This window comes from Anarrhichthys ocellatus, unplaced genomic scaffold (assembly GCF_004355925.1).
Source record: "Anarrhichthys ocellatus isolate YVR2014 unplaced genomic scaffold, GSC_Weel_1.0 scaffold52, whole genome shotgun sequence".
NCBI classification, from domain to species: domain Eukaryota; kingdom Metazoa; phylum Chordata; class Actinopteri; order Perciformes; family Anarhichadidae; genus Anarrhichthys; species Anarrhichthys ocellatus.
In genome coordinates, this window is record NW_022280082.1 from 1,545,315 (window position 1) to 1,568,600 (window position 23,286).

The window sequence follows — 23,286 nt, forward strand, 5'->3', positions numbered from 1 at the left end:
ATGTTTATCTTACTGCACATACCATGCCCATGCCCGTAATCCACAGTTTTTGGAATCATTGAAGGTTTGGGAAGAGATTGCTGGTAATCTGTGGCAGCAGGCTTTGTATCCCAAGACACAGGGTTGGTCAAAGCCGTCTGTGCGGCTGCAGTCATGCCCTAAGGATGAAGATTTGTGAAAATGTATGAAAAAATGAAATTTGTAAAAGTCTCCCTAGTGTCCTCTAACATAACCAGCAATATTGTTGTGCAATGCACTCTCATTAATTGGGCTTAAATAGTGTTCATAAATATTACCTTCAGAACGTTCCTGACGTCTGGTGGGATCTCCAAACCAAGAAGACCAGCTGGGAGCTCAGACAGGATGTCAGTTGGTACAGGCGGAGGTTCGGTACCCGGTGTCTTCCCCTCCTGCAACTCTCTGTAGACCCAAAATAACAGAAGTGGAGTTCACATAAAAGTTCCCCAAAATCCATTTGACCATAAAGTAAAGTAGGTAATATGCTAGCAAAATGGCAAAGCTGCAACTAAAATAAAACAGCCTTCTGCTTCAATCACGGTGTGCAAAGGCAGGCCGGCCAAGCATAATAACAATTTTTGAATGATTTGAGCACCACAAATAATATTCCATTCACCTCCACCGTTTTTGTGTGGTGGCAGAAATCTCAGCGGTGGATACATAGAAATGTAATAGGAGTAAAGCGGAAAATTAACTGGTTTCCGTTAAAATATCAATTGTTGTTCATTGTTATGTTGACAATACACATCCCGGCAACGCATGGTGTTGTTGCAGCTAACCAGGAAGACTGTGGACGCGGCCCCGGGGAGACCACTGGCCATCAGTCAGCTAATTTTCTGTCACCAGTGTAGCATTAAAGCATGGCGGAATTAGCAAGCTAGCCAGCTATTTAGCTATAAAGCGTTTTAATTCCACCATGCTATAATGCTACACTGGTTACAGATAATGAGTTGAACAAAGTTGTCACTCATCTGTGCTCTTCTACGCTGTGACAAGAGTATGTAGATGAAGCAGCAAGTTGTTCAATTTGACTCATTTACTCTGGCTCTCTACACTTCATACGGTTACTGGTCCACAGTTGTTTCTGTAAAACCTTGACTCAATGAGTCCACCACTTGCCATAAATTGATTTCGTTTATATGGAATTAAGCCTGCTACAACAGACGCAATGGCAACGGTATACATAAAAATGGACGCAGCTCTTACCATCCTGCTACGTTAATTTAAATAGGAATGTCAGTTCTACTTCTCTATTTCTATGGGTGGATATTTCCACACCTGAGCAATTACTTACAACACTGCATGGCTAGATTCCACTATGGATAAGTCAGAATGTGTGAACCTAAAATAATGATGCATTAATCAAGGGTTAATTACCTTATAAGTTTAAGCTCCTGAGCAGCTTTCAAGATGATCTCATGCTGACGTTGGGAGAGCGCAAGTACATTCGCCCCACCTGCTCCTTGGGATGCCGGATCAACTGAGCTCTCTGGCAAGTTTGTGACAGCTGAAGCAGGAGATAAAGGTGGACGTATATCCAAAGGAGGCTCTTCATAGCGACCTCTGCGAACCTCATAGTCAGCGGGATACCCTCTCTCTGGTGGTGGAGGAAGTCTTGAAGGCCTATCCCACTCTGAAGGTGCTGTGGGTGGTGGGTACGATGGTTCTTCCTGCCGGTACGGTGGCTCAGCCCCATATTCCCGAATTCTAAGTTCTCCTCTTCCCCGATCATGTTCACCATGAGGATATGGCTTACCTCTTTCCTCTGGCCAATGGCCATCTCTGTAAGGCTGTGATGGTGGCATGCGAGGGGGATAGTCCCTCTCAGGAGGAGCACGGTCTCCGTCCCATTCAGACTCATAGTATTTGGCGTCATGCCCACTGTCATCAGGACGATAGTCCTGTGGTGGCCGCCAGTGATGACCATGTTCCCCATGACCATAATCCTCAACAAAACCCTCATTATGTCTCTCTTCATATTCCTCATGTGTTGGACCTGGCCGCCACATGCCTCTTGCCATCCCTCGACCCATAGGTCTCCTCCTCATTCCTCCCGAATCAATCATCTCATGTGGAGGCATAGGAGGGCCTCTGCCATGTGGCGGTTGCCACCCTAACTCATTCCCTTCATTGTACGATGGCTCCTCCATAGGATCCATCGTTTCGTGAGGTAGTGGTGGCCCACGCCTGCCTCTTCCTACATCAGAATGCATCGTATGGCTATGAGGATCAAGCCCATGGTGCATTGGATCCATTTCGTTATCATCAATGTCCATTCCATGGCCTAATTGTTCATGATCCATTGGCCCATGTGCTGGATGAGGGGGGTGTCCTCGTCCTTGGTGCATAAAACCAGGATGACCGCGTGGGGGACGACCCCGGCCAGGGGGAAACGGGGGTCTCATGCCTCTCATTGGAGGTCTCATTTCTCCCCAGTAAGGATCCCCTTCCTCTGAGTACTCTGCTGACTCAGGTTCTTCCCAGTGCCTGTCCATTGGCCCCCCTCTTCCCATAGGCGGCCCCCCTCTTCCCATAGGCGGCCGCCCTCTTCCCATAGGCGGTCCCCCTCTACCCATAGGCGGTCCCCCTCTACCCATAGGCGGTCCCCCTCTACCCATTGGCGGTCCCCCTCTACCCATAGGCGGTCCCCCTCTACCCATAGGCGGTCCCCCTCTACCCATGGGGGGTCCCCCTCTACCCATGGGGGGTCCTCCTCTACCCATGGGGGGTCCTCCTAATGGCTCTTCATAATACTCTTCCTCTGTTGAGAAGTGATGTCCGCCTGGCATCCACATTTCTTCAGGGGGTTCCTCTAATTCCTCACCGTCACACTGCTCGTATGAAGAATCTTGCCACCGATATTCTTCCTGCTCTTCAGGTACCTCCACATTCTCTTCAGGTGGCATGTAGTTATAAGACATTTCTCCCATACCCTCCCCAAGTGGTACAGTGTTCGGTCCCCTGAACTCTCCAGGGCCCCTCTGCCCACGTCCTCGTCCATGCACTTGAACAGATACTGGGGGCTGACCACGTCCCCTCCCTGGGGGAAGCCTTGGAGGATCTGGTCTTGACTGCATATGGCCAGATGCTTGCGGCTCCTTTTGGATTCCAGGGGGCTTAGGAACCAGTGGGGGTTTGTTGTTTGTCATTGGTCCATCTGGTTTGAGAGGATTTTGTGCACTACTAGAAGGAGTAGTTACAGAAGGGATGCTGTTTCCAGGTTTGAGTTTTTTGTCATTGTTAGAAGCATTATTGTCATCTAATTCCAGATGTTTTGGTTTTGTTTTTTGAGGAATGGGGTCATTTTGGACAAAAAAGCCCTCTGTTCCAAGCAAGTTGTCATCTGTCAAATCCTCAGCATTGGCATTATCAGCTGGTTTTGATTCAACTTTTTCTTTTTCGGACTGAGGCGGTCCAGCTGACTTTCCAGAAGTCTTGGAATCCATACTGGCAGGTTGTTTAGTAGCTGGTTGGGCATTAGGTTGGGAACCTTGTTGTTGTTGTTTCTGCTGAGGTACAGGTGGGCGTTCAAAAAGAGTTGGGGGGCCAGGGAGCCTTGGGGCCTGCTCAAACCTAGGCTGCTGTCCAAATCGAGGTTGGTCAAATCTGGGGGGACCATCAAAACGCTGCCGTGATTGGTCAAATCTGGGGGGACCATCAAAGCGATGCCGTGGTTGGTCAAATCTGGGGGGGCCATCAAAGCGATGCCGTGGCTGGTCAAATCTGGGGGGACCATCAAAGCGCTGCCGTGGCTGGTCAAATCTGGGGGGACCATCAAAGCGCTGCCGTGGTTGGTCAAATCTGGGGGGACCATCAAAGCGCTGCTGTGGTTGATTGAACCTTGGGGGAGCGTCAAAGCGCTGTTGTGGTTGGTTAAATCTTGGAGGACCATCAAAACCTTGCTGTGGCTTTTCAAATCTTGGAGGACCATCAAAACTTTGCTGTGGCTGGTCAAATCTAGGGTTGCTTCCGCTGGGACCAACAGGACTAGAGAAATTGTAAAAAAAAACCCAAAAACATTATTATTAATAACATTATTAATAAGAAAGATTTCTATTAGCATCCCAGTGACAGGCTATCAATATAAAACAATATATATTAATTGTAAACACGAGGTACTTTAATAACCAACCTAAATTAAAATGCCAATTTTATGAAACATTTTCCATTTGAAATTTTCTTTTAATTTCATTAAGCTACTACAAGGAACTTTCATTTATTGTTCATTTTGGCAGTCCATGTGGACAAAGGCTGTAGTGTTTCCGAGTACCAGATACCCTTTAGGAAACCTCCCATTTTACTACAGCAGGGTCTGACAGTCTGCCCTGTGCAGTCTAGGTTCTGCTTGTCCCGTGCCCCCCTTCCCTCCAGCAGGCCTAGCGATACGGCCTGGGCCTTCAGCAGTGTGGTGTTGGTGTGGGCTGCCAGCGGGGAATGGCAAAGCAGCGAGGAAATGCTCTGCTCCTGGCTGGAGGTGGAGCCACCGCTGCTGCTGGGTTTCAAAGCTCCCCACCTCCTGCCGGAGCTTCAACTGCTGGTCGAAGGCGGCTCTGCTGGAGTCTGAGTTTAAGGAGTTTCTGGTGAACCTACGTAACCTGTAAATCGTTTTGTCTAATTCCGTGGGGTATTGTACCCAATGACAAGACATAAAGAATAAGTATAACTACTCAAAAGTTCCTTGTAGTAACTTTAAATGAAACCCTAATCACAGCCATACAAAAACACCCTACTGACCGTGGACCTCTGACGCTGTTGATGCTTGGTGGCTGAATGGTGGGGGGACCTGGGGGTCTGACTCCTATGCTAGAAGGGACCGCTCCTCTCACAGAGGGTCCAGCAGGTGATTCTGAATGTGTCCCAAAGCCAGCGGGCCGTGGACCTTGAGCGTTGGGTCCAACACCAAGTGGGGAATGCTGCATAGCCGGCTTAGCTGGCTGCTGCATTTGCATGTCTTGTCCAGGGTACTGGCCAAATTGTCCCATCATACCACTACTGAACTGGCTTGAGGCGAATGGCACCATGGCAGTGAGAGTGGCCACCCTTTCATGAAGATGGGCATTGGTGGCGTTCATCTGCTCCTGCCACTGCTTCCATTGGCGCTCATAGTCCTGCAATTGGTCTTTGTGGGGATAAGTCTTGAACTGCTCATACCACAGGACGAAAGAGTGATCCCAGTCTTGGAATAGAGGGGTGAACTGCTGCAGTTGCATTTCATAGTGCCTCAGCTGCATTTCAGCAGACATTGACTGCAAAAAAAGGACATTTGGTTTTAGTTAATTATTATACAGGTACATGCAGAACAAAGAAATCACTAAGACATGAAAACATATTGGCCTCCAAGCTGCTGCTGGGGTTATAGATCAGAGTAGTTGCAGCTAAAACTCACTCTAATGTCCCCTTTTGGTTCCACTAAACATACTATGCTTTTCACTTTTGATTTTATATACCGATCATCTTAGGAACAAAAAGTAGCTGTCAAAGCAACTACCATTTACCTACCTGAAGGTTTGCAGGTTGTGGAATCAGCTGTTGGTATTTTTCCAGGATCTGCTGAAGCTTTTCGTGTTGTTGCATGAGAGCCTGGTATTGTAAGCCCGCTCTCTGTTGCTGCACCTTTTGCCACTGCGCTGCTGCAGCCTGTAACTGCTGTAGGCGGGCAGCCTCCTCTGGGTTTTGTGGGACCTCAGGCTTTAAACATAAAGATTGGAGCAAGCCATTTCTTTAAAAACTCATTTCTTTAAAGATTATTTTTGACATAACTGGTGGCAGGTTGCACTACTGTAAATTACACTGTGCATGTAGGACAATTACAATGAATGTGCTTGAGTACTATGAATTTCACACATTAATGACCGTATATTTAGGAGACGCTCCTAAATTTTCACACTTTATATTCATGCACACAATATAAACTATGTTTGGATGCAGCAATAATCTTCTATGTCTGGTACATAGTACAACTGGATTTGGTACAGTCTTAAAGGCGGTTGAATACAGTACCTACAAAAACAAACAAATACCAAAAAAACATAAATATTACATTTAAAAAAAGTAAAAATGATTAACGTAATGTCAATTAATTCATTGCACACAAAAAAATTAAATCCTGGGATTAGGTTACTGTAAAATAGTTTTTCCCCAATCTAGGCATCCTGAATGGTTCAAAAGCACAGGAATAGATCTAGTGCTTTTGTTGACGTTCCTTCATCACTCAGTACCAGTAGAGATACATCCATGATGAATCCGATAAATCAATAAAGTTGAAAAAAAGTTGAAGTTGACAAAGATGAAAAAACTTTTCAGTTTTACATGGACATTAAAGAATAGATATAATAGAATATGTTGAGAGTAATGGATATTTTGTCACAACAGTTTGACGGAAACAATTCAGCCCTATTCCACAACTAAATAGCCGAACTAATCACACGACAATGTTGACCGGTTGTTGTTGACATTGCGTTTAAACAGTTAACAAGACTGATTCATTTTAAAATGCCAACAAAATTACAATCGCTCAACACAAGAATCACAGCCCAATGCAGAATATTTGTCACAAGCCTGCATCACAGCCTTTGTGTACACATTATTTATTTATTTAAAAGGGAACATGTACAGTTTAAACATGAATGTCACCATTCGATGCACTGTACCAGATTGTAGCTTTTAAGCTAATTTGCATCTGCAGTCCCTTGGCAGGTCAACAAGGACAAGACAATAACACAGTAAAAGGAAAAGACATAATACAAAGATATACCATAAAGAACATACAAGACACCAAATACAACACTACACACAAATAGCACATCAAAAATTGGTGTTTGTCAATAAAATCAAGTCAGAAAAGACCACAAGAATTGAGGTCAGTGTGTGCAGTGTTGTGCAGCTTTTAAAATACTTTTTAAGTTGGATTTAAAAGTGCTAACAGAATAGCAGCTCCTCACACCTTCTGTCTTCACCCTTGTCAAAACCTGGCACCTACATTACCCACAATACAATTTGACCACCAACAGTTGGGAAATCTGGGTGTGTTACGCGAGTAGCGGCTAAGGTAGCCTCGGGCTGCTAGCCTCAAGCAGAGATGAGGAGCGGACGACACAGGTCTGGTAAACTTACAAGCAACGCTGATTCATTTGATAGAGGGGGACTAATACTTTCATTCAGGAGATCGATAACCGATATTCGGAACAGAAATACAGTTGGTTGAGTAAAATACTCCCAGACTGCACTTCTAGACCTTTTCTTTAGTGCACCCATCAAGAGAGAGAGGGGAAAAGAGAAAGAGGGAACAAGGGACGTTACCAGTGGAAACACTGTGTGTCCACACCTCTGTAACATAGTAGTGCTTACCCCTGCCTCGTCAGGTGGTGGAGGTGGTGCTGGGGGCTCCTCTTTTGGAGGGGGCGGAGGAGGTGCGCCTTTTTGTGGTTCTGATGGAAGAGGAGGAACCGCTTTGGGTGGTGGCGGCAAAGGACCGTCACCCTCATTCTTGTTCTGTTTGGCTTTCTCTTGCTTCAACTTTTGTAGGTTTTGAAGATGTTGTTTGTACCACCGTTGCTGTTGCTCCTGTGTGAAACAAGAACAAGGACATCTGTCAGACGAAGCACACGAGAAACCGTGTTCTCACTTGCACGATGCAAGTGTTTGGGGAATCTCGCTTTCCTTGTAATACCTGGCCATTTCTAGCTCAATGTGACACGATAATAGGATTACAGTTAACAATGTTATGTCAGTGGCCTGCAACAAACAGTGGCTTCACATTTATTTTAAAGTAAATCCTTGAACTGTACCTTAAACATACCAGTGATTAAATGTTCTTTTACCTGGTCATAGTTAACTTTTCTGAAAACATAACGAAAAAATACAGTCAACCAAATGGGTCAACATTTATTTCTGATTAACATTACTTAGGGTAGTTTGTTTTGTATGTATTTATGTTCTACATTGTTTTAATTCTTAAAGATAAAATTTGTAAATTACCTGAATGTTATTACTAAGTAATAATTAGTGTAATCTAAGGGTGTGCATATGTATGACATCCAAGATTTTGGACAGTTTCTTGCATTACTGTCCATCACAGCACAACAGATCAGTCTTTGATCAGCAATACCAAAACGTGTCCAAAATCCAATCAATATTTATATATAAAATGTATAACAGCTGACTATCACAGAGCACAAACGGATACAATACCTGCAAAATTGAGGAATTGTCTTCTTCTTTGGTGGATACATCTTTCGTGTTGGCCTCTTGGGCTTTGGGAGCACTTGTGTTCTCTGGTGGTTTGGATGAGGGGGGCTCTGGAGGAGGAGGAACAGATTGGGGATCGTTGGGGTGCGGTTGCGTTGGAGGGGGAGGAGGCGGTGGGTGACCCGTCTGAGGAGCAGGTGGACCTCTGGTCGGCTGAGAAGAAGTCTCGTCTTTTTGAAAGTACGACTGAGCCGCAGCACCGCTGTCTGCATGTCCTGCTCCTTCTGAATGCCATGTTGATCCCGGATATCCACCCGACTGTCCACCTCCACCGCCGCTACCTCCACCACCGTACGCATTAGTACTATTGCCGTGGTGTAACACAGACTGGAGCTGTTTCTGGTGCAGCATCTGCAGCTGCTGCATCTGCTGTCGGTGTTGCTCCTGCAGACTGGAGAACATCGAGCCGCCGGATGAGGCGTCGAAGCCGCCGAACCCCGGTGCCGGGGCGGCGTGTCCGCCACTAGGAGGCGGCCTGTGGGGCCCAGCTCCAGAGCCTCCAAAGTTTTGCGACTGGGGTGCCCCATAATTCCCCCAGGAAGGATACATTGTTTAAAAAAAAGCGAGGCTGTGTCCACGGCCTTTGTGCTTAAATACAGCCTGGCCTGAGTAGCTAGCAGCTAACAGCTAACGTTAACCTACCTTGTATTTAACATATAGCTAACGTTACATTGTCATTGCCCAACGGTGCCAGGCCGCATGAAACAAAGAGTATAAACACCAACTCTGAAGCAGGAAACGGTTATCCGTCAGATAAAGAAACGTGCACGTCTAACCCACGGGTGTCTAAAGAGAACTAGTGTTGTGAAAATAAAGCTACAAAAACGTTTCGAGACGGTGATATCGTTGAACTTGTGTTGCTGATGCTACAGCGCAATGCACTCAATGATGACGGAAATACGTCACTAGTCATAAGGCGACCAGTTCCGGTTGTGGTGAAAATGTTTTATTCACAAATACAGTTTTTCTAGGATATATATATATATATATATATATATATAACAATAAATATATATATATATATATATATATATATAATATATAAATAATAACAATTATATTAATAATAGCAACAATAAATATTAGTGTTGTTATTGTTTGTATATTGTCATTGTTATCATTTTTGTTATTATACACACATACACAAACTGTATGTCAAAATATGTAAAGAGGTAATTAGCGTACTCTGGATACTTTTAAGGCTAGGTTTTAAGGCGGCCACTGCAAATATATGATTTTGAGCAGCTGACCGTGGATCTGAGCTTTCACCACAAGAGGGAGACATGCACAAAGATATTTCTACTCAACTAGGAACCTTTGTCTGTAAAAAAAAAAAATAAATAAATAAAACTTAGTATAGGTCTTTGCCTCATATCCACAAAAGTGATAATATAAATGATATAATTGATCCATTCCAACTAATTTTCAGCTCTAAAAAGATCTCATGTTCATGCAAATTTATCAGGCGCCTGATTGAAATAACACAACATGATTTACATAAACAACAAAATTACATACAACTACTCTGCTTACAATATATTCTACATGAAACAATAAATGAAATGTAGCCTGACATATTTTTTACGGATTAGGCCTGCAGCATGCATGTCAATACGATCTACAGCAGTTTGTTGTCACAGACCAACTGTGTGAGTTCAGACTGTGTTTAGCAACAGAGAGAGTGGGGTGGGAGTGAGAGCAGTGGGGGGTAAAAGACCAGTGACTTTAGGCTGCCCTTGAGGTCTGATACACATAAGAGTATTTTTTTCTTAAGATCACCAGTAAATCTGTATTAATTTTGACCAGAACCACTTAAAAAGAATCGTTAAAGCGGATTAATCAAGCCCGTCCTGTTTAATGTCTCCCGTTAATTAGTTTGTCAGCAGTGTTTTAATATCGCCTAATGACTTCATATTTCACTGATGACATTAAAGGGGTGTTAAAAGAGGGGAAATGGCCCATTCAGGATTCAGTTCTTTCGCTTAAGACGCCCTCGATGAATAAGACAAGGTCACGGAGGCCTAGCCTTTAGGGAGAGACACATTATCAGGGGATGGGGCTGGGAGAAATCCCATAGAGGAAGCTCTCTCCCCTCTAAAACAGCATGACGGGCACAATGTGATACAGTTCTGCCTTAGAACAATACACTGCACAGGGAATTCATGATACAGCTTAGGACAGCCACGCTTTATAGGATGGCAGGATAGCCCACTGTGGGCTACAATAACATGATACTGGGGACTAATGCCTCGTGCTTTTTGGAAGGAAGGCAACTGATTGTTGTACTGGTCATTTGTGTGTTGTATTAATAACAAAACCTTTTTAAGCGTTTCTTGAATGCTTTAGAACTTGGCCCTTTTTCAATCTACATCAGCACTTTCTGAGGCTTTCGAAGCAAGAACAAAGAAATCAGAAATCGTAAAGTTGTAGCTCACAGTATTGAGGACACTGCATTTTCTCTGTGATGAAAATCCTATGTTAAACAAAATGCTCAATGGAAGCTAATGGATCCCAAACAAGTCCATGCACTGCTTCCAAAATGCTTTGTTTGACAAATCAATTTTCCCATAACCCGGTGAGGAGAAAAGTGATGCGGATTGATCGCCCCCCCTGACTTTGTTTCCAGAATATTGTTTGATGGCTGGATAGATTAATTGGTATGACATTTGAAAGCCTTCTCTTGACTGTCAGCATCCAAGCCTCTATACGCCAATCGAACCCCAGTCTAATTGTCTCCTCTATAATACCCCACTTCACAAATTAAGAACAGTGCCTCTATAAACTATTCCCAATGTAAGACCCAAACAACATCACACTGCTCAATCAGACACTGGTTTGAATAGGGGTGACGCTCGGCTGATAAGATAGAGCGTATTAAAGGGCATCACCCCAAACTGCTGCGCCAGCACATCTTCCTCGCAGCACAGTAGATCTGAAATATACAAATCACATCTAAGCAGCCGCTCCAAGTAAATCCAAGACTCGTTAGCTGTTCATACTATTTGAATCTTAGTTATGAGGCTAATATGAATTAGAACAACTACAGTGAGGAACACAAAGAGAAAATCATTTTAATCCATGACCTTGGAAAAGCTGCTCATGTATGTTGTGTCAGACATGTAGTTCTCAGATTCTGCATTTAAATGTGTGTTTTTCGACATAATGCAACATTGTGGCTGAGAACATAACCAACATACCTCTTTATAATGGACAAGTCACTATAAAAACAAGCTTAAATAACAAAGTGATGATGATGGCTGATTTCACTCTCCTGGTCTTGTGCATGCTGTCACACTGTCACAGCTTACTGGGATGGTTGAAAGGAGTGGAGTTATTGTTATTGTTATAAGAAACAGCTTTTCTACAGTGAAATGTCAAAATGGCCGATTACATCGAACGTAGGATTGGGCTTTATGACAATATGAATTTGTGCAGCTGAGATTTTTCCGTAGTGTTGTGTCTATTCTTTTCTCTGGTTGCATTTGAACATTGTGGGAAATTTAGCAATGAGCACAAATGCTTTACGTGATTCTTTACAGGAATATTTAAAGGATTTTTGCATAAATTTGATAAGTATCTTTATTTTTTTAGGTATTAAATATAGTGGATTAGACAGAAACAGACATTCCTGTCTTGTTATTTTACCTATAAACTGTTTTTTATAGAAAGAAATATATAAAGTTACATATGATATCACAATATAAAATGACAATATGTCCAAGATGATCTGGGATGGCCATTAGTACTACAAAACAACACAGTATAATACACTGCATGCAGCACATAGTACATTGACAGCATTTCTCCACTCCTATCAAAGACAAATAAACCTTCAAATCCAGATTAACAACACTGTTTACATTTTTTCTTACAGTTTAATGTATATTGTGCAGCCTGTGGTTTTTAGGGAAAAGTTAGTGTCTAACACTAATGGTGACTCAGCAAATAAGGGAAGAAAATGTGAAAACCTAATCTTATGAAAGTTGCTCAGTTGTTATCTATTGTAAATAGAGTTTTGGGGTAAAATAAGATGGACACAGTCTAGTCCTAAATACTAAAACAGTCAATAATCTGTGGTCCATATAGTCTCGCTGTTTTTCTACTTGGGACCAAATTTAACTGAATCAAAGACTGCAGTTATCTGCCCGCCACAATTCATCACCACGTATTTATCATTCACAATGACTAATTGCCTGACTTCCCTTCAATTTTGTGGGCTGGGTTCCTCACAGAGCAAGCTGCTCAGCGGCCCACCTCCCTTCACTCGCCGCTCCTCCCTATCACCCCAACACACCCACTTGCCTTTGAAAAACTGTAATTGAATGAGTTTATGTCGTCAAATTGATTAATCATATTAATTTGTACTTATTAGTGGGATGGTTGAAAGCGATGACAATTAGATTAATGAAATTAGTTAATTCTTCCTATACACACACACACCATGATACTCCCAACTATAACATACCAGGAGAAAAAAAGCATAGAAAGGGAGACTGTTATGACAAAATTGGCAATCAAGATTTGGCTGCTAATTGAATGTCTGCTTTTATTAATGATGAGGTTTATAAAAAAGACCTTGAGAAAGGAATATTAATTGATTAATCAAAGTGCTTCAAATTAAGGGGGAGTATACAAAGCAGAGGTCTGAAAATTTCTCTCACATTTCATTCTGAAGAATGCTGCGGTGTCTTTCACAGCATGCAAACATACCTGAGTGATAAACCGTTTCCTGACATCTGACCATATAGCTGTTGTTGAAATTTCCCCGTTGACTGAAATATTTGTGAAATATGCTGTAGAGGCTTGCTGTTGATATAATTCATATACTTGTCTTTCAGTAAATTGTGATTCAAACTAATGTATTTGCCACATATTACTATATTTTGACATTGGTGCAATAATATCGTCCTCACATCACTGTGAAGAAAAGATTGAGAATGTATTTGTCAGTACAACATGTTGACATGATGAAGAGGCTCCACTGTAACAAAACAGAAAGCTGGAAGTTGCCTGACCACAGATCAGTTCTGCAGGGAGCCAGATGTCCCAGTGGGACCGCAGCCATACATTCATCATGCCCGTTTGCCTGTTGTGGAAAAACGAAATCCACATAAATATATGTAGATATAAGTAAACAGAGCCCGAGATCCCTCAAGCCGATAGACTGCTTTGAATTTCATTACGCAACAAGCTGTCCGGCAGTTATAAACGATGCTCATGAGAAAGAAGTGATTGTTAGATATGATACAGATGAAATGTAATAGTTTATGCCACCATGAATCTGATTGTAACATCCACACTATTCAAGAGGCAGATAAGAGCATTTATGACTATTTGCTCTGTGTCGTAAAGGGAAGTGGGCTGTTTAATATGAGCAGCTGGCTGGCTCCAGGTTCAACAGATTGTGTTGTTGCATATAACTTACAGGCAGTAATGGGCTGGTTTATATACTAAAATGTGAGCTGTCACACATGTGAGATAAGCAGAATTATGACTAGCACACTCTGCATTTACAAAGTATAAGGTTTGATATGCACGTGTAAATGTAGGTGAGTAATGTTTTTGTTTTCACTTAAGAAATATTCACTTCGATGGCGAGATGATATCTGCTCATGTGGTGGATACAAAAGTGTAAGATAGGTTGGTTTCCACGTTCAAAAAACATATAAATCTTGCTCATAGTTATGCTGCAGGAATGGATTACACCGACTTAACCCAGTCAATCAACGTATTGGGTCAGCGTTCCTTTTACACAATTATATTATAGTCAGCCTATTCCTTCATATGAAGGGAATTCTTATCAGTGAAACAAAAGGGGAACTCCATCAATTTTACACATCAACTGCTTAGAATTTGTTGATTTTAACAAAATGATGCCACTTGAGTCAGCGTTGGTTGGGGCTGAAGACTACAAGTTTGAAAATGAGAAAAAAGAAAGAAGTGAGCTCAACATAGCTCTATAGACCGCTTCTCACCCGCTGCATTAGTTAGAGTTCAAGTTGCATTGTGGGTAATGTAGGTGCAAGGTTTGGACAAAGACATTCACATTTGTAACTTGTTGGGAGCTTTTTTAAAAGATTAAATTAGACTGCAGAAGCAAATATTAGAAGAATTTAGCTTTTTGTTAACAGTACAGGAGTAATGTAATGTATAACATATATAATAATGTAATGTATAACAATACATTTTTTTTCATATGCATCAAATTAATTTGCACACAAAATGTTCTGCTGCAACCATATAAGTGTCATGTTTTATTTATAATAAATCACTTTTGAAAATGCATGCCATCCAGGTTTTATTTGGGGAATTCCAACCTGATAGCCTACATAATATTATTGTGAAAAATGGAAACAGCTAATTTATTCTACGTGAACTGTGAGCACACATTGCAGACTGATTTCTGCAATCACTTAACAATTACGTGATACTAATTTATACACCCATTAAAACTAATAATCTGCATCTAAACTGGAATTCACAAATAAAATTCTTCTCACCAATTTTACTTTTTATAATCTGATGGCAAATTATTTAATAAAATGTTTCTTTATTCCCTTCTTCCCTTGAGAAAAAAAATGTACGATATTTAATTAATAATGATATGAAACATAAAAAAGCGGTAAATCTTCATAGTTGAGAAACTAAAACTAAAGACTATTTCGCAATTTTGCTTGATAAATCACAAAATATTTATTGAGTTATTTTCCATTGATGAATCAATCAAACTGTTGCAACAGTTGTGATTCATGTCAACTCTTCTTAACATTAATAAGCGTATTAACAGGATGCATGTGTGCTTAAGCCACTCTGGACTGGACAAGGTGAATCTGCACACTGGACACTCACAGGATGCTGTTATTGGATGCCCATTTGCCAATAACTGCCTGCAACTCCAGGTCCCTAATGGCCCCGTTCATCCTCAACTGACCACTCATCTTTGGACCAAACCCCTATACATTTCCCTATCCTGATGTCCCGCTGACAGGGTCCAAACCTCTCTGTTGCCAGATGTATTGACAACCATCAATGTTAGACTTGATCAAATGCTACCGCACCAGTCAGAGGCCATCAGTGGTCAAGGCATCCTCATCGGCAGGATCTATCGTCTCTGTTTACACAGTCCATCCTCTTTAAACTGTGCTATTGATCTCGGCCTAGGTCACGGGGGTCTGGCATTGAGGTAGGGAGAGGTGGAGGGGTGGTGGATGGAAGAGTAAGGACGGAGAAGGAGGAGAATAAGGACACAGAGGAGGAGGATTCCCCTGGGCGTCTGTAGTGCCAGTTTCTTCTTATTTAGCATTTGACCCTGCTCTTGGCTTTACTGCTCAATGCGGCTGCCTTATTTTCAGCATATAGTCAATGGCTGCCAATATTTTGAATGAAGACTTGTCACTGTTCTTCAACAAAAGCTTAAAAATACTCTAAACAAACAAACTTGATGCATTTGAGGTCAGAGGTTTCATTTGTACCCTCCAAATCAGTTAAGGCAAACAGTTTTCTAATCAGTTGTCCCGCTCACAGGTGCTCTGTATACCCACACTTGCCGTTCATTTATGAGCATTTTCTCGTGGTCGCCTGTTGCTGTCGTTATTTTACTGCTCAGCGCTCCAGTCCATTAGCAACACCGCTGCCAGAGGAGAGAGCCGATAAACCATCTGGCCGGGCTCCTGAAACAGATAGCAGCCTCTTAATGGAGTGAAAAAGTAAAAGCAATTAATGTCACATTAGCACATCACTAATAAGGCCTGCCCTCCAGTATGCTGCGGCGAGAATAATCGGTTGGTTCAGACTGAGATGCATCCCAACAACCCGTCACTGTTAGCACTGATACTGAGTCCTGAATCCTGAGCAAGGCCGTGTGAGTAGACATCATTTCCACAAACAAATGAAACACTTTCAGGAGAACGGATCACTCAGAATGTAAAGTCAGTGCTATATTATATTATACTACATTATTTAAATATGTCATCCTTTTTCTTTTGCCTCTTGAGGGCAGCACAACAAGCTGTCATAACACTGACATATTATTGCCTCATGAAGCTATGATATGGCGAATGCAACACCATTAATTTGCACTTGTGTGTCTTGCCACTTGGCGATTATAAGTGTAATATTAACTCCCTTTTAGCTTTTTTTTTTGTTTTTGGTCGCTACCAACTGCTGAGGGAAATATCCGTCTCCTTAGCTGCTAAATGCTCACCAACGCATAGGCCAAAATTTGACCTTTCTGGGAACCCAACAACTTTTAGATTTGTATTGGTTTAAAATTAGCTTGTAATCTGCAGCTACTTGTGAAACAATGCGGTCATAGACGTCGTCTCGCTACTCAAACTCCAGTCTTGCATCTCAAGTTGCCAATGACACTGCAAACAATGAGCAGCGCACGGAAAAGGAAGTCTTGGCCGGGATATCCGCTGTCTACACCAGAACCCCAGAAATATAACCCCTAGCCCCTAGGGGCGTACCCGTCTTCAGACTGATAGACGATGGGTTCTGAAATTGACAACATACCAACATGTCTTCTTTTTTTGTTAAACAAGAATAGATGCAGTTTTTGTGTTTGCTTATTGTCACGGTGGCACCAATAGGCCGCCATATGGAATACTAATCTGTGCAGAAAATTTGTTCCAAGTAAACGCATAAGATCCAAGCCCTCATGTTTCCTCCTGATCACCAAAGGCAGAAATAGTGCTGTGAAATTTACAATAGATGTCATTCAGGTCTCTATAACAAACATGGCACCTTCTGCTAAGTTGCTGTGTGTGTGAGTCTTCTGGCCTCCATGAATGTGTCACATTGTTGTCATGACCTCCCTCACTTTCAGCTCTTGTCTTTGAACTGTAATTCAAACTTCACACAACAGCAGCTTCGTCTCAAGAGCTTTCTCAAAAACAATGCATGTCCTCTCTGACTTCAATGAGACTGGGGTTTTAAGATTTGGATTAATTGTTGTCTTTTCCCCGTGTTTAATTATAAAAAGACCGGAGCACTGTCTTTGCTGCTGTCTAATTCCACCATGTTCCACTAATTATGTTGTGTTAATAGAGGTTTTTCTGCGTTACACTCATTAACTTAGCGGTGACGCTGACCTTAACTGGATAAGAGGCCATGAAGTCATGACACTAACTGGTTCAAAGCCCATCAAAAAAACATAAGATGTCATTTTGACTATGATGTGTTTATAAAGTTTGGTATGTTCCCTTTTGTTTACCTCTCTGAAAGATGTTAGCATCATGTATCACATTTCTAAATATAGTATCACAAAGTCCACGTTATAAAATCTTGTCATCATAGCTGCACAAACCAACTCAAAGAAAAGTATGCCCACAGTGAATTCTTCCATATCAGGGGGGAGAAGTGTGACTTCCTGCTGCATACTCTGGTTGCAGATACGACGCAGCTCTATAGGTTTAATAAGGGTCAGTCTGGAAAGAGAAGCTGGAGAAAACCTCCAAAATGTCAGACACTGCGGTATCATCACTCACAGTAAATGGGCTTCTTTTTCCAGTGTCTCCCTTTTGTCTTCCTTACTGTGATCCTCCTGGGTCCGGTGCACGGCAGTGATGCTGTGAACTGATATGCAATTATTTAAAGCAGCTTGTAAAATACACACTTTCAGGTCAGCTGATGAAACAACAACCTAATGTGTCAGTGAATTAAATGTATGTATAGTTATCCTATTTAAGGCAAAACTATAGTTGACCATGTTTTCAAATCAATAGCACTGCCTGCCACCATGTTAAAACATCTCAAAGTTAAGCAGACCTCCATGTAACATAAGGCCCGGTATAGACAAAAAAAACAGACTGCCACCACCACTGCTTTCCAATCCCCAGTACCCCTGTTCCCATACCCACACATGCCCTCAATTACCCTATGAGCACCACATGTGCAACATCATTAATAAGATCCACTAATAATGGTGGTGAGCTCCATTGGCCGTGAGTGAGATTTGACTAATTACTGTAATTGTATTGGAGTCATGCTCATTAAATATGAAAATTGTGTTCTGTGAAATGAATGGGTTTTCATGATCACTCTTGTACGGACAGGCGAGAAATAAATTAGAGAACAGTTTCTCGTTGCGCAATTAAACACAGCACACACACAGCTACCTGCCACACCCCGCGGCCTGTTAATATCGTGTGTGTGTGTGTGTGTGTGTGAGGGTGTGTGTATTTTTGTGGGTGTTCAGCATTACTTGTTGCCTATGATTTTCTTTACACGTACTATATGCATGACCTGCTTACCCATGAAACGTGGAAATGGTAATATTGCACAGAGCATATAATTACAATTGTAATGATGTTTTTCTTTATCTTTCATACAGATGTTTTTCAGCTACATTTCTTTTTTTCCATTTGATTTTATGTTACTTGTAGCTCATATCAAGTGTTTTTCTTTTTCTGGTAAGGTTATTCTGTAAGAATCAACATCAGACATGACAAATATTTACATAGACTAAAATTCCATTAATGCAATTTCTTTAAATATCTCTGCAACCGTAATGTGTGATCACCACTGTCATTGGTGAAGAAAAGCTAACCTGTTTGCAAACATGAACATACACACAACTAAAGTCCATTTTACATTGTATATGTCATTCGTGACATTTTTTGCCATAAGCAATTAGTAGTGAAAAACTTCCTATCCATACATGAGCCTGTGACTCTTTACTGTAACTTTAGTTCATACTTCTTTCGATCATCTCTGGGGATTTCAGCAGCTGTCAGGGCTCCAGAGCCTCGGCGACAGAGTCTGGGAGTGGCTACGTCCCAGAGGAGCAGAGCACCCCCCCCACCCCCTTGTTTCTGCATGCTCAAGTTGTTTGAGAAATCTTGCAATGCAAATGTGGTACTTACCTTTAACGCCCAGTAACAAAACTGTGTCAAACTCTGTGAAAGCCCTGATTTTGTCTGAGGAGATATAGAGGTGAGGAGAGGCAGGTAAACAAAGCATAATGTGGAGGTCAAATGCTAATGAGAGCTCCATTCGTTACGTCTGGCTCCCTCCAAAGGCAAAGTAACAACGTCAGAGGCGCCCAGACATAATAAATCATCCCAATAAATAATAAACTTTAAGATTCAGAGAAGACTTGATGGTATTCATTGTGCCGCCTCGAATGAATTTACAACCAAGTCCTGATTTCTCTCATGTGACCCTATTTAAATTGTCCCATTTTAAGCTGCGTGCTTGAGACAGCAAGATGCTTGCAAGTCCATTTTCAGGCCTAACACCCCACCATATAATTTCCATCTGCTCACTGGTTAATAGGGTGAAGCCAGAAAGAACCCCACTATGAACTGCAATGTAACTTGCTTTAGTTGAGATACAAGCCATAATGCTGCGATACTTGAACAGATGCAATGCCATGCGGGGTTTGCAGCTGTTGTGAGGCCTCAGAAAACCCACAGCTGTCCCCTCTCTGTCTGAGTCCCCAAGTGAAAGGAGAGGGAAAGACGGACGTGACTGATGAGGGGATGAACAACCCAAAGAGTCATGTGTATCACAGGTAGTAATGTGCAGTATGTTAATGCGTATATCTGCTTCTTTCCTGCTCTCTCTCTCTCTCTCTCTGGACAGCAGAGGTACCGACACACAGTCACCGTGGCTGCCTATAGATGGCGCTCAATTCATTTTGAAGAACAATGGCTTTTCTCAGGGCTGTCCATAGAGAGCCACAGACTGCATGGTGGCGGGGACGAGCTGTGGAGAAAGGCACCCTTACCTGTCCTTGAGCCAGGCGACAGAGTGAGGGAAAAACAAAAAAAAAGAGTAGATTCAGCATGTATATACGCTGCAGCCGGGAGCCATAAATCATGACCTTCTTCAATTTACACAGGGAGCATATTGATGGTTTCCTATCTCCTTCACTCACTTTCACCTGGTTACATTGTCTAAGACAACACCTCTCTGGGTAACCATGACTGACACTTTACAGCCTATTCTCAGTGGACTCTCACCTTCCCGCTGCTGAATAATCCTCACGTGAGGCGAAGGAAAGGAGCGTGAGTGTACGGTAGTGGTGAAGGTTGCACTAACAGTGTGATCATAGATTTCCTGAAAGAGGAAGCCGACAAGGTTGCCTGATTAACAGACCGCAGTGTGACAGTGTCAATGCCCTTTCTTAAGCACAGGCTGGCCCGACGACTGGTGACGATTTAAGGAGAATAAAACACGGTTGACAAGATGGAAAGTCACTCTGAGGACAGTGGGGCCATGCCCTTATTCCTCCTACATGACTGAAAGCAGAGGAAAAAAACACCTGCAATCCCACGAGCAAAGAGCTGCAACGATGAGAAGTTCATGAGACAAGTGATTACGTGTTTTATTCTCCTTGCAGTTATTTCTCAGCAATCCTAAAGTGTCCGTGGGTGACACCTTTACATCCACCACACTAACATACTGGGGTTGCTGACGTACTGTGCAAAACAATCCACAAGTTAATACACAGTTGTTATTTCCAGCAATAATATGGAGTGGCGGGCGTAGCCGTGCCAAGAGAATACATAAAAAATGAAAAAGCCCATTTATTTGTTTAATTCAATCTTCTGTTGAGAGATCTTTTCGCTGGACATCATAGTTGATTTTGTTTAAGGGAATGGTTTGTGGCAGGCTGATTAAACACAGACTTACTCCCCCATCCCCCATATTGGCTGAAGTTGAAAGCCCAGTAAATGAAATGACTTCCACAGGATTGCACCACAAAGGAAGGGAGTGTGTCAGATGTGCATTCAGCCAGTGTTGTAGCCAACGCAAGGTCAAACGGGACATTGTGTAGACAGCTAACCAACTGACAGTCGGGACAGGAGGATGCCGTTACACCCCAAGGCACCCCCTTGCTAAATGTACAAGTGCACACAGACAGATGCACAAATTCACGATCGGTCATGCTAGGCACCGTTTGACTGTACATTTCATATGCCAAGGCTCTACTGCAATACTAGTGAAATGAAGTTATTAACATTCGCTATTATTTTGATGTTATCCATCAAATAGAACAAAAAATCGATCTAAAGGGGTGAAAAGTGACATTACTGCAAATTACTTTATATTACATGAACTAACAGTCTGTTCTACTTTGGATAGAATTACTTATTATCGATGGGAAAGACAAGACCTTTTAATGTTTATTCAACTTTTACAGTATATAGACATTTGATAACTAACCTAAAAAAACAGTTTTTTTGGAGGTGAGTGTCTAACTGCAGATGTCATTTTTTTTCTTGCATCTACTGTAATGTTAAAACACTGCATATTTTTCTTTATGTTAGGGGGAAATTCCATTAAAATACATATGTTGTTACATTGTAAAGTGTCAGCATCATTGCAGGGTAAAAACATCCTAACCTGCAATTTCATCTACTTGTTAAAAGCTAAAAGCTAAAGCTTTCTTATTCCGTATCCTCACGTCTATCAAGAGTTTATAATACTGATGCTCAAACCGCTTTATAAACTCAAGGATACAGTGTTGTTGAGGTTATCCACGGAGGCAATCATCACGAGCTACAGGGCTCGAGCGGGGGGGGGGCTTTAATCACAAGGTTGATGGTTTGATCCCGGACTTATCTGCATGTTCAAGTGTCCTTGAGCGAGACACTGAACCCCATGTTGCTTCACAGCAGCCCACTGCTCCTGATAATTATGATAGGTTAAATGCAGAGGTCAGATTTCATGTATGTATGTGCGATGATAAGAATAAAGTTTATTAACTTAAAGAAAAAACAACAACACAATAGTCTTTCTCAGGACTGAGGGCTGAGGTTAACATCTGATAAAGACCACTGTGGTCCAAACATTGCCACGTTCATGTATAATAAACAGCAGTGTGTGTTTTTCTTCTTTTCTTTTTTGGTATCCATAAAGGACCTTGTAATTCCCCCCCCAAAAAACAAAATGGGGATATATTAATAAGTGAACCGTGTCCGTAAATATGTTACAAACTAAACATTTTCGAAGATTGATTCCTTCCCGTTTTCGTTGATGTTTAAAGAAATAATTTGCAGGGATTACATAAACCATGTGATTTTATTGTCACTGTACATTCAGTGCACTGTTAGATCTGACTCACTCCAAAAAAAGCATATATTTACACATGGGTACATTAGGCATGAACACAACAAACAAAACACAAGAAAATGCCACACAATACTGCAGTGAAACCCAGCTGTTGTTGGCTTTTTGCTTCTTCATCCCAACATTTCACATTTGTCTCCCCCTTTGTCTCCCCAGGATTGTGTGTGCATAGCTACCCCGTCCTATTCCAAGCATAGGCTAAGTTTATAATTAAAATGAACCAAAGCTCCCTTTTAACTTGATTCATATATCACAATTGCTAACATATTGCTTTTGAGGGGAGTAAACCTCTTGGGTAATCACATGTCTACGGTACACACACCTAGCAGGGTCCTTTATACACCGCGGACCAGAACGGCCAGGGAGGTTCCTCCATGTTTTATGTAAATCTCGTCATCTCAGAGTGCATGGAGATAAGATAACTCTGCAAATGGAACAGCGAATAAGCAGCTTTCTCCTCCGAGGAATGTGATCCCCAATTGCAGCAGGTTCATCTACATTTTTTTTAATACCCAGTCAGTGATGTCACTTTATTTCTGTGCCACCGATTCCCAGGAGGAACCCATGGCCCGCTTCCAAACCCAGTGTAATTTTCAAAACATGAATTGAGGTATAGGGTCTAGACTACTTCACTCGCTATACGTCCTGCTGTGCTGATGACCAAAATCGATGACAACACAGAGTGTGTGTGTTTCAGCCTTGAGGGACACAGAAAGGAAAAAGAGAATGTCCCACCTTAGACCAAACATAACAGATGCACATGACTCAATACAGTGATTTATATTATACAGCTATTCAGGTGGGCTCTAAACGTGTGTTCAAGTTGCTGATACACCATAAAAAATGAATTATACGGGCAGATTAAACAAACGATCGTAAGATCAATGCACAGCAGCTACAGTATAGTATGAAATATGCACAATACATTTGCGGCGTACAGCA

At 42.1% G+C, this 23,286-nt stretch overlaps 1 protein-coding gene across 5 annotated transcripts in view; it reads right to left on the bottom strand.

The window, feature by feature from the left end:
* ylpm1 (YLP motif containing 1) overlaps nt 1-9,155 on the bottom strand; it is a 29,784-nt gene extending 20,629 nt beyond the window's left edge. For all 5 annotated transcript variants that reach the window (XM_031870253.1, XM_031870252.1, XM_031870251.1 and 2 more), the window contains exons 1-7: nt 8,209-9,155; nt 7,366-7,581; nt 5,518-5,706; nt 4,753-5,264; nt 1,396-4,005; nt 297-420; nt 23-158 (exon numbers count right to left, since the gene is read on the bottom strand). In XM_031870253.1, the coding sequence (XP_031726113.1) occupies nt 23-158; nt 297-420; nt 1,396-4,005; nt 4,753-5,264; nt 5,518-5,706; nt 7,366-7,581; nt 8,209-8,814 (4,393 nt within the window). In that variant the 5' untranslated portion in view covers nt 8,815-9,155. The remainder of the gene's footprint in view (nt 1-22; nt 159-296; nt 421-1,395; nt 4,006-4,752; nt 5,265-5,517; nt 5,707-7,365; nt 7,582-8,208) is intronic.
* Between the last annotated feature and the right edge of the window lie 14,131 nt (nt 9,156-23,286).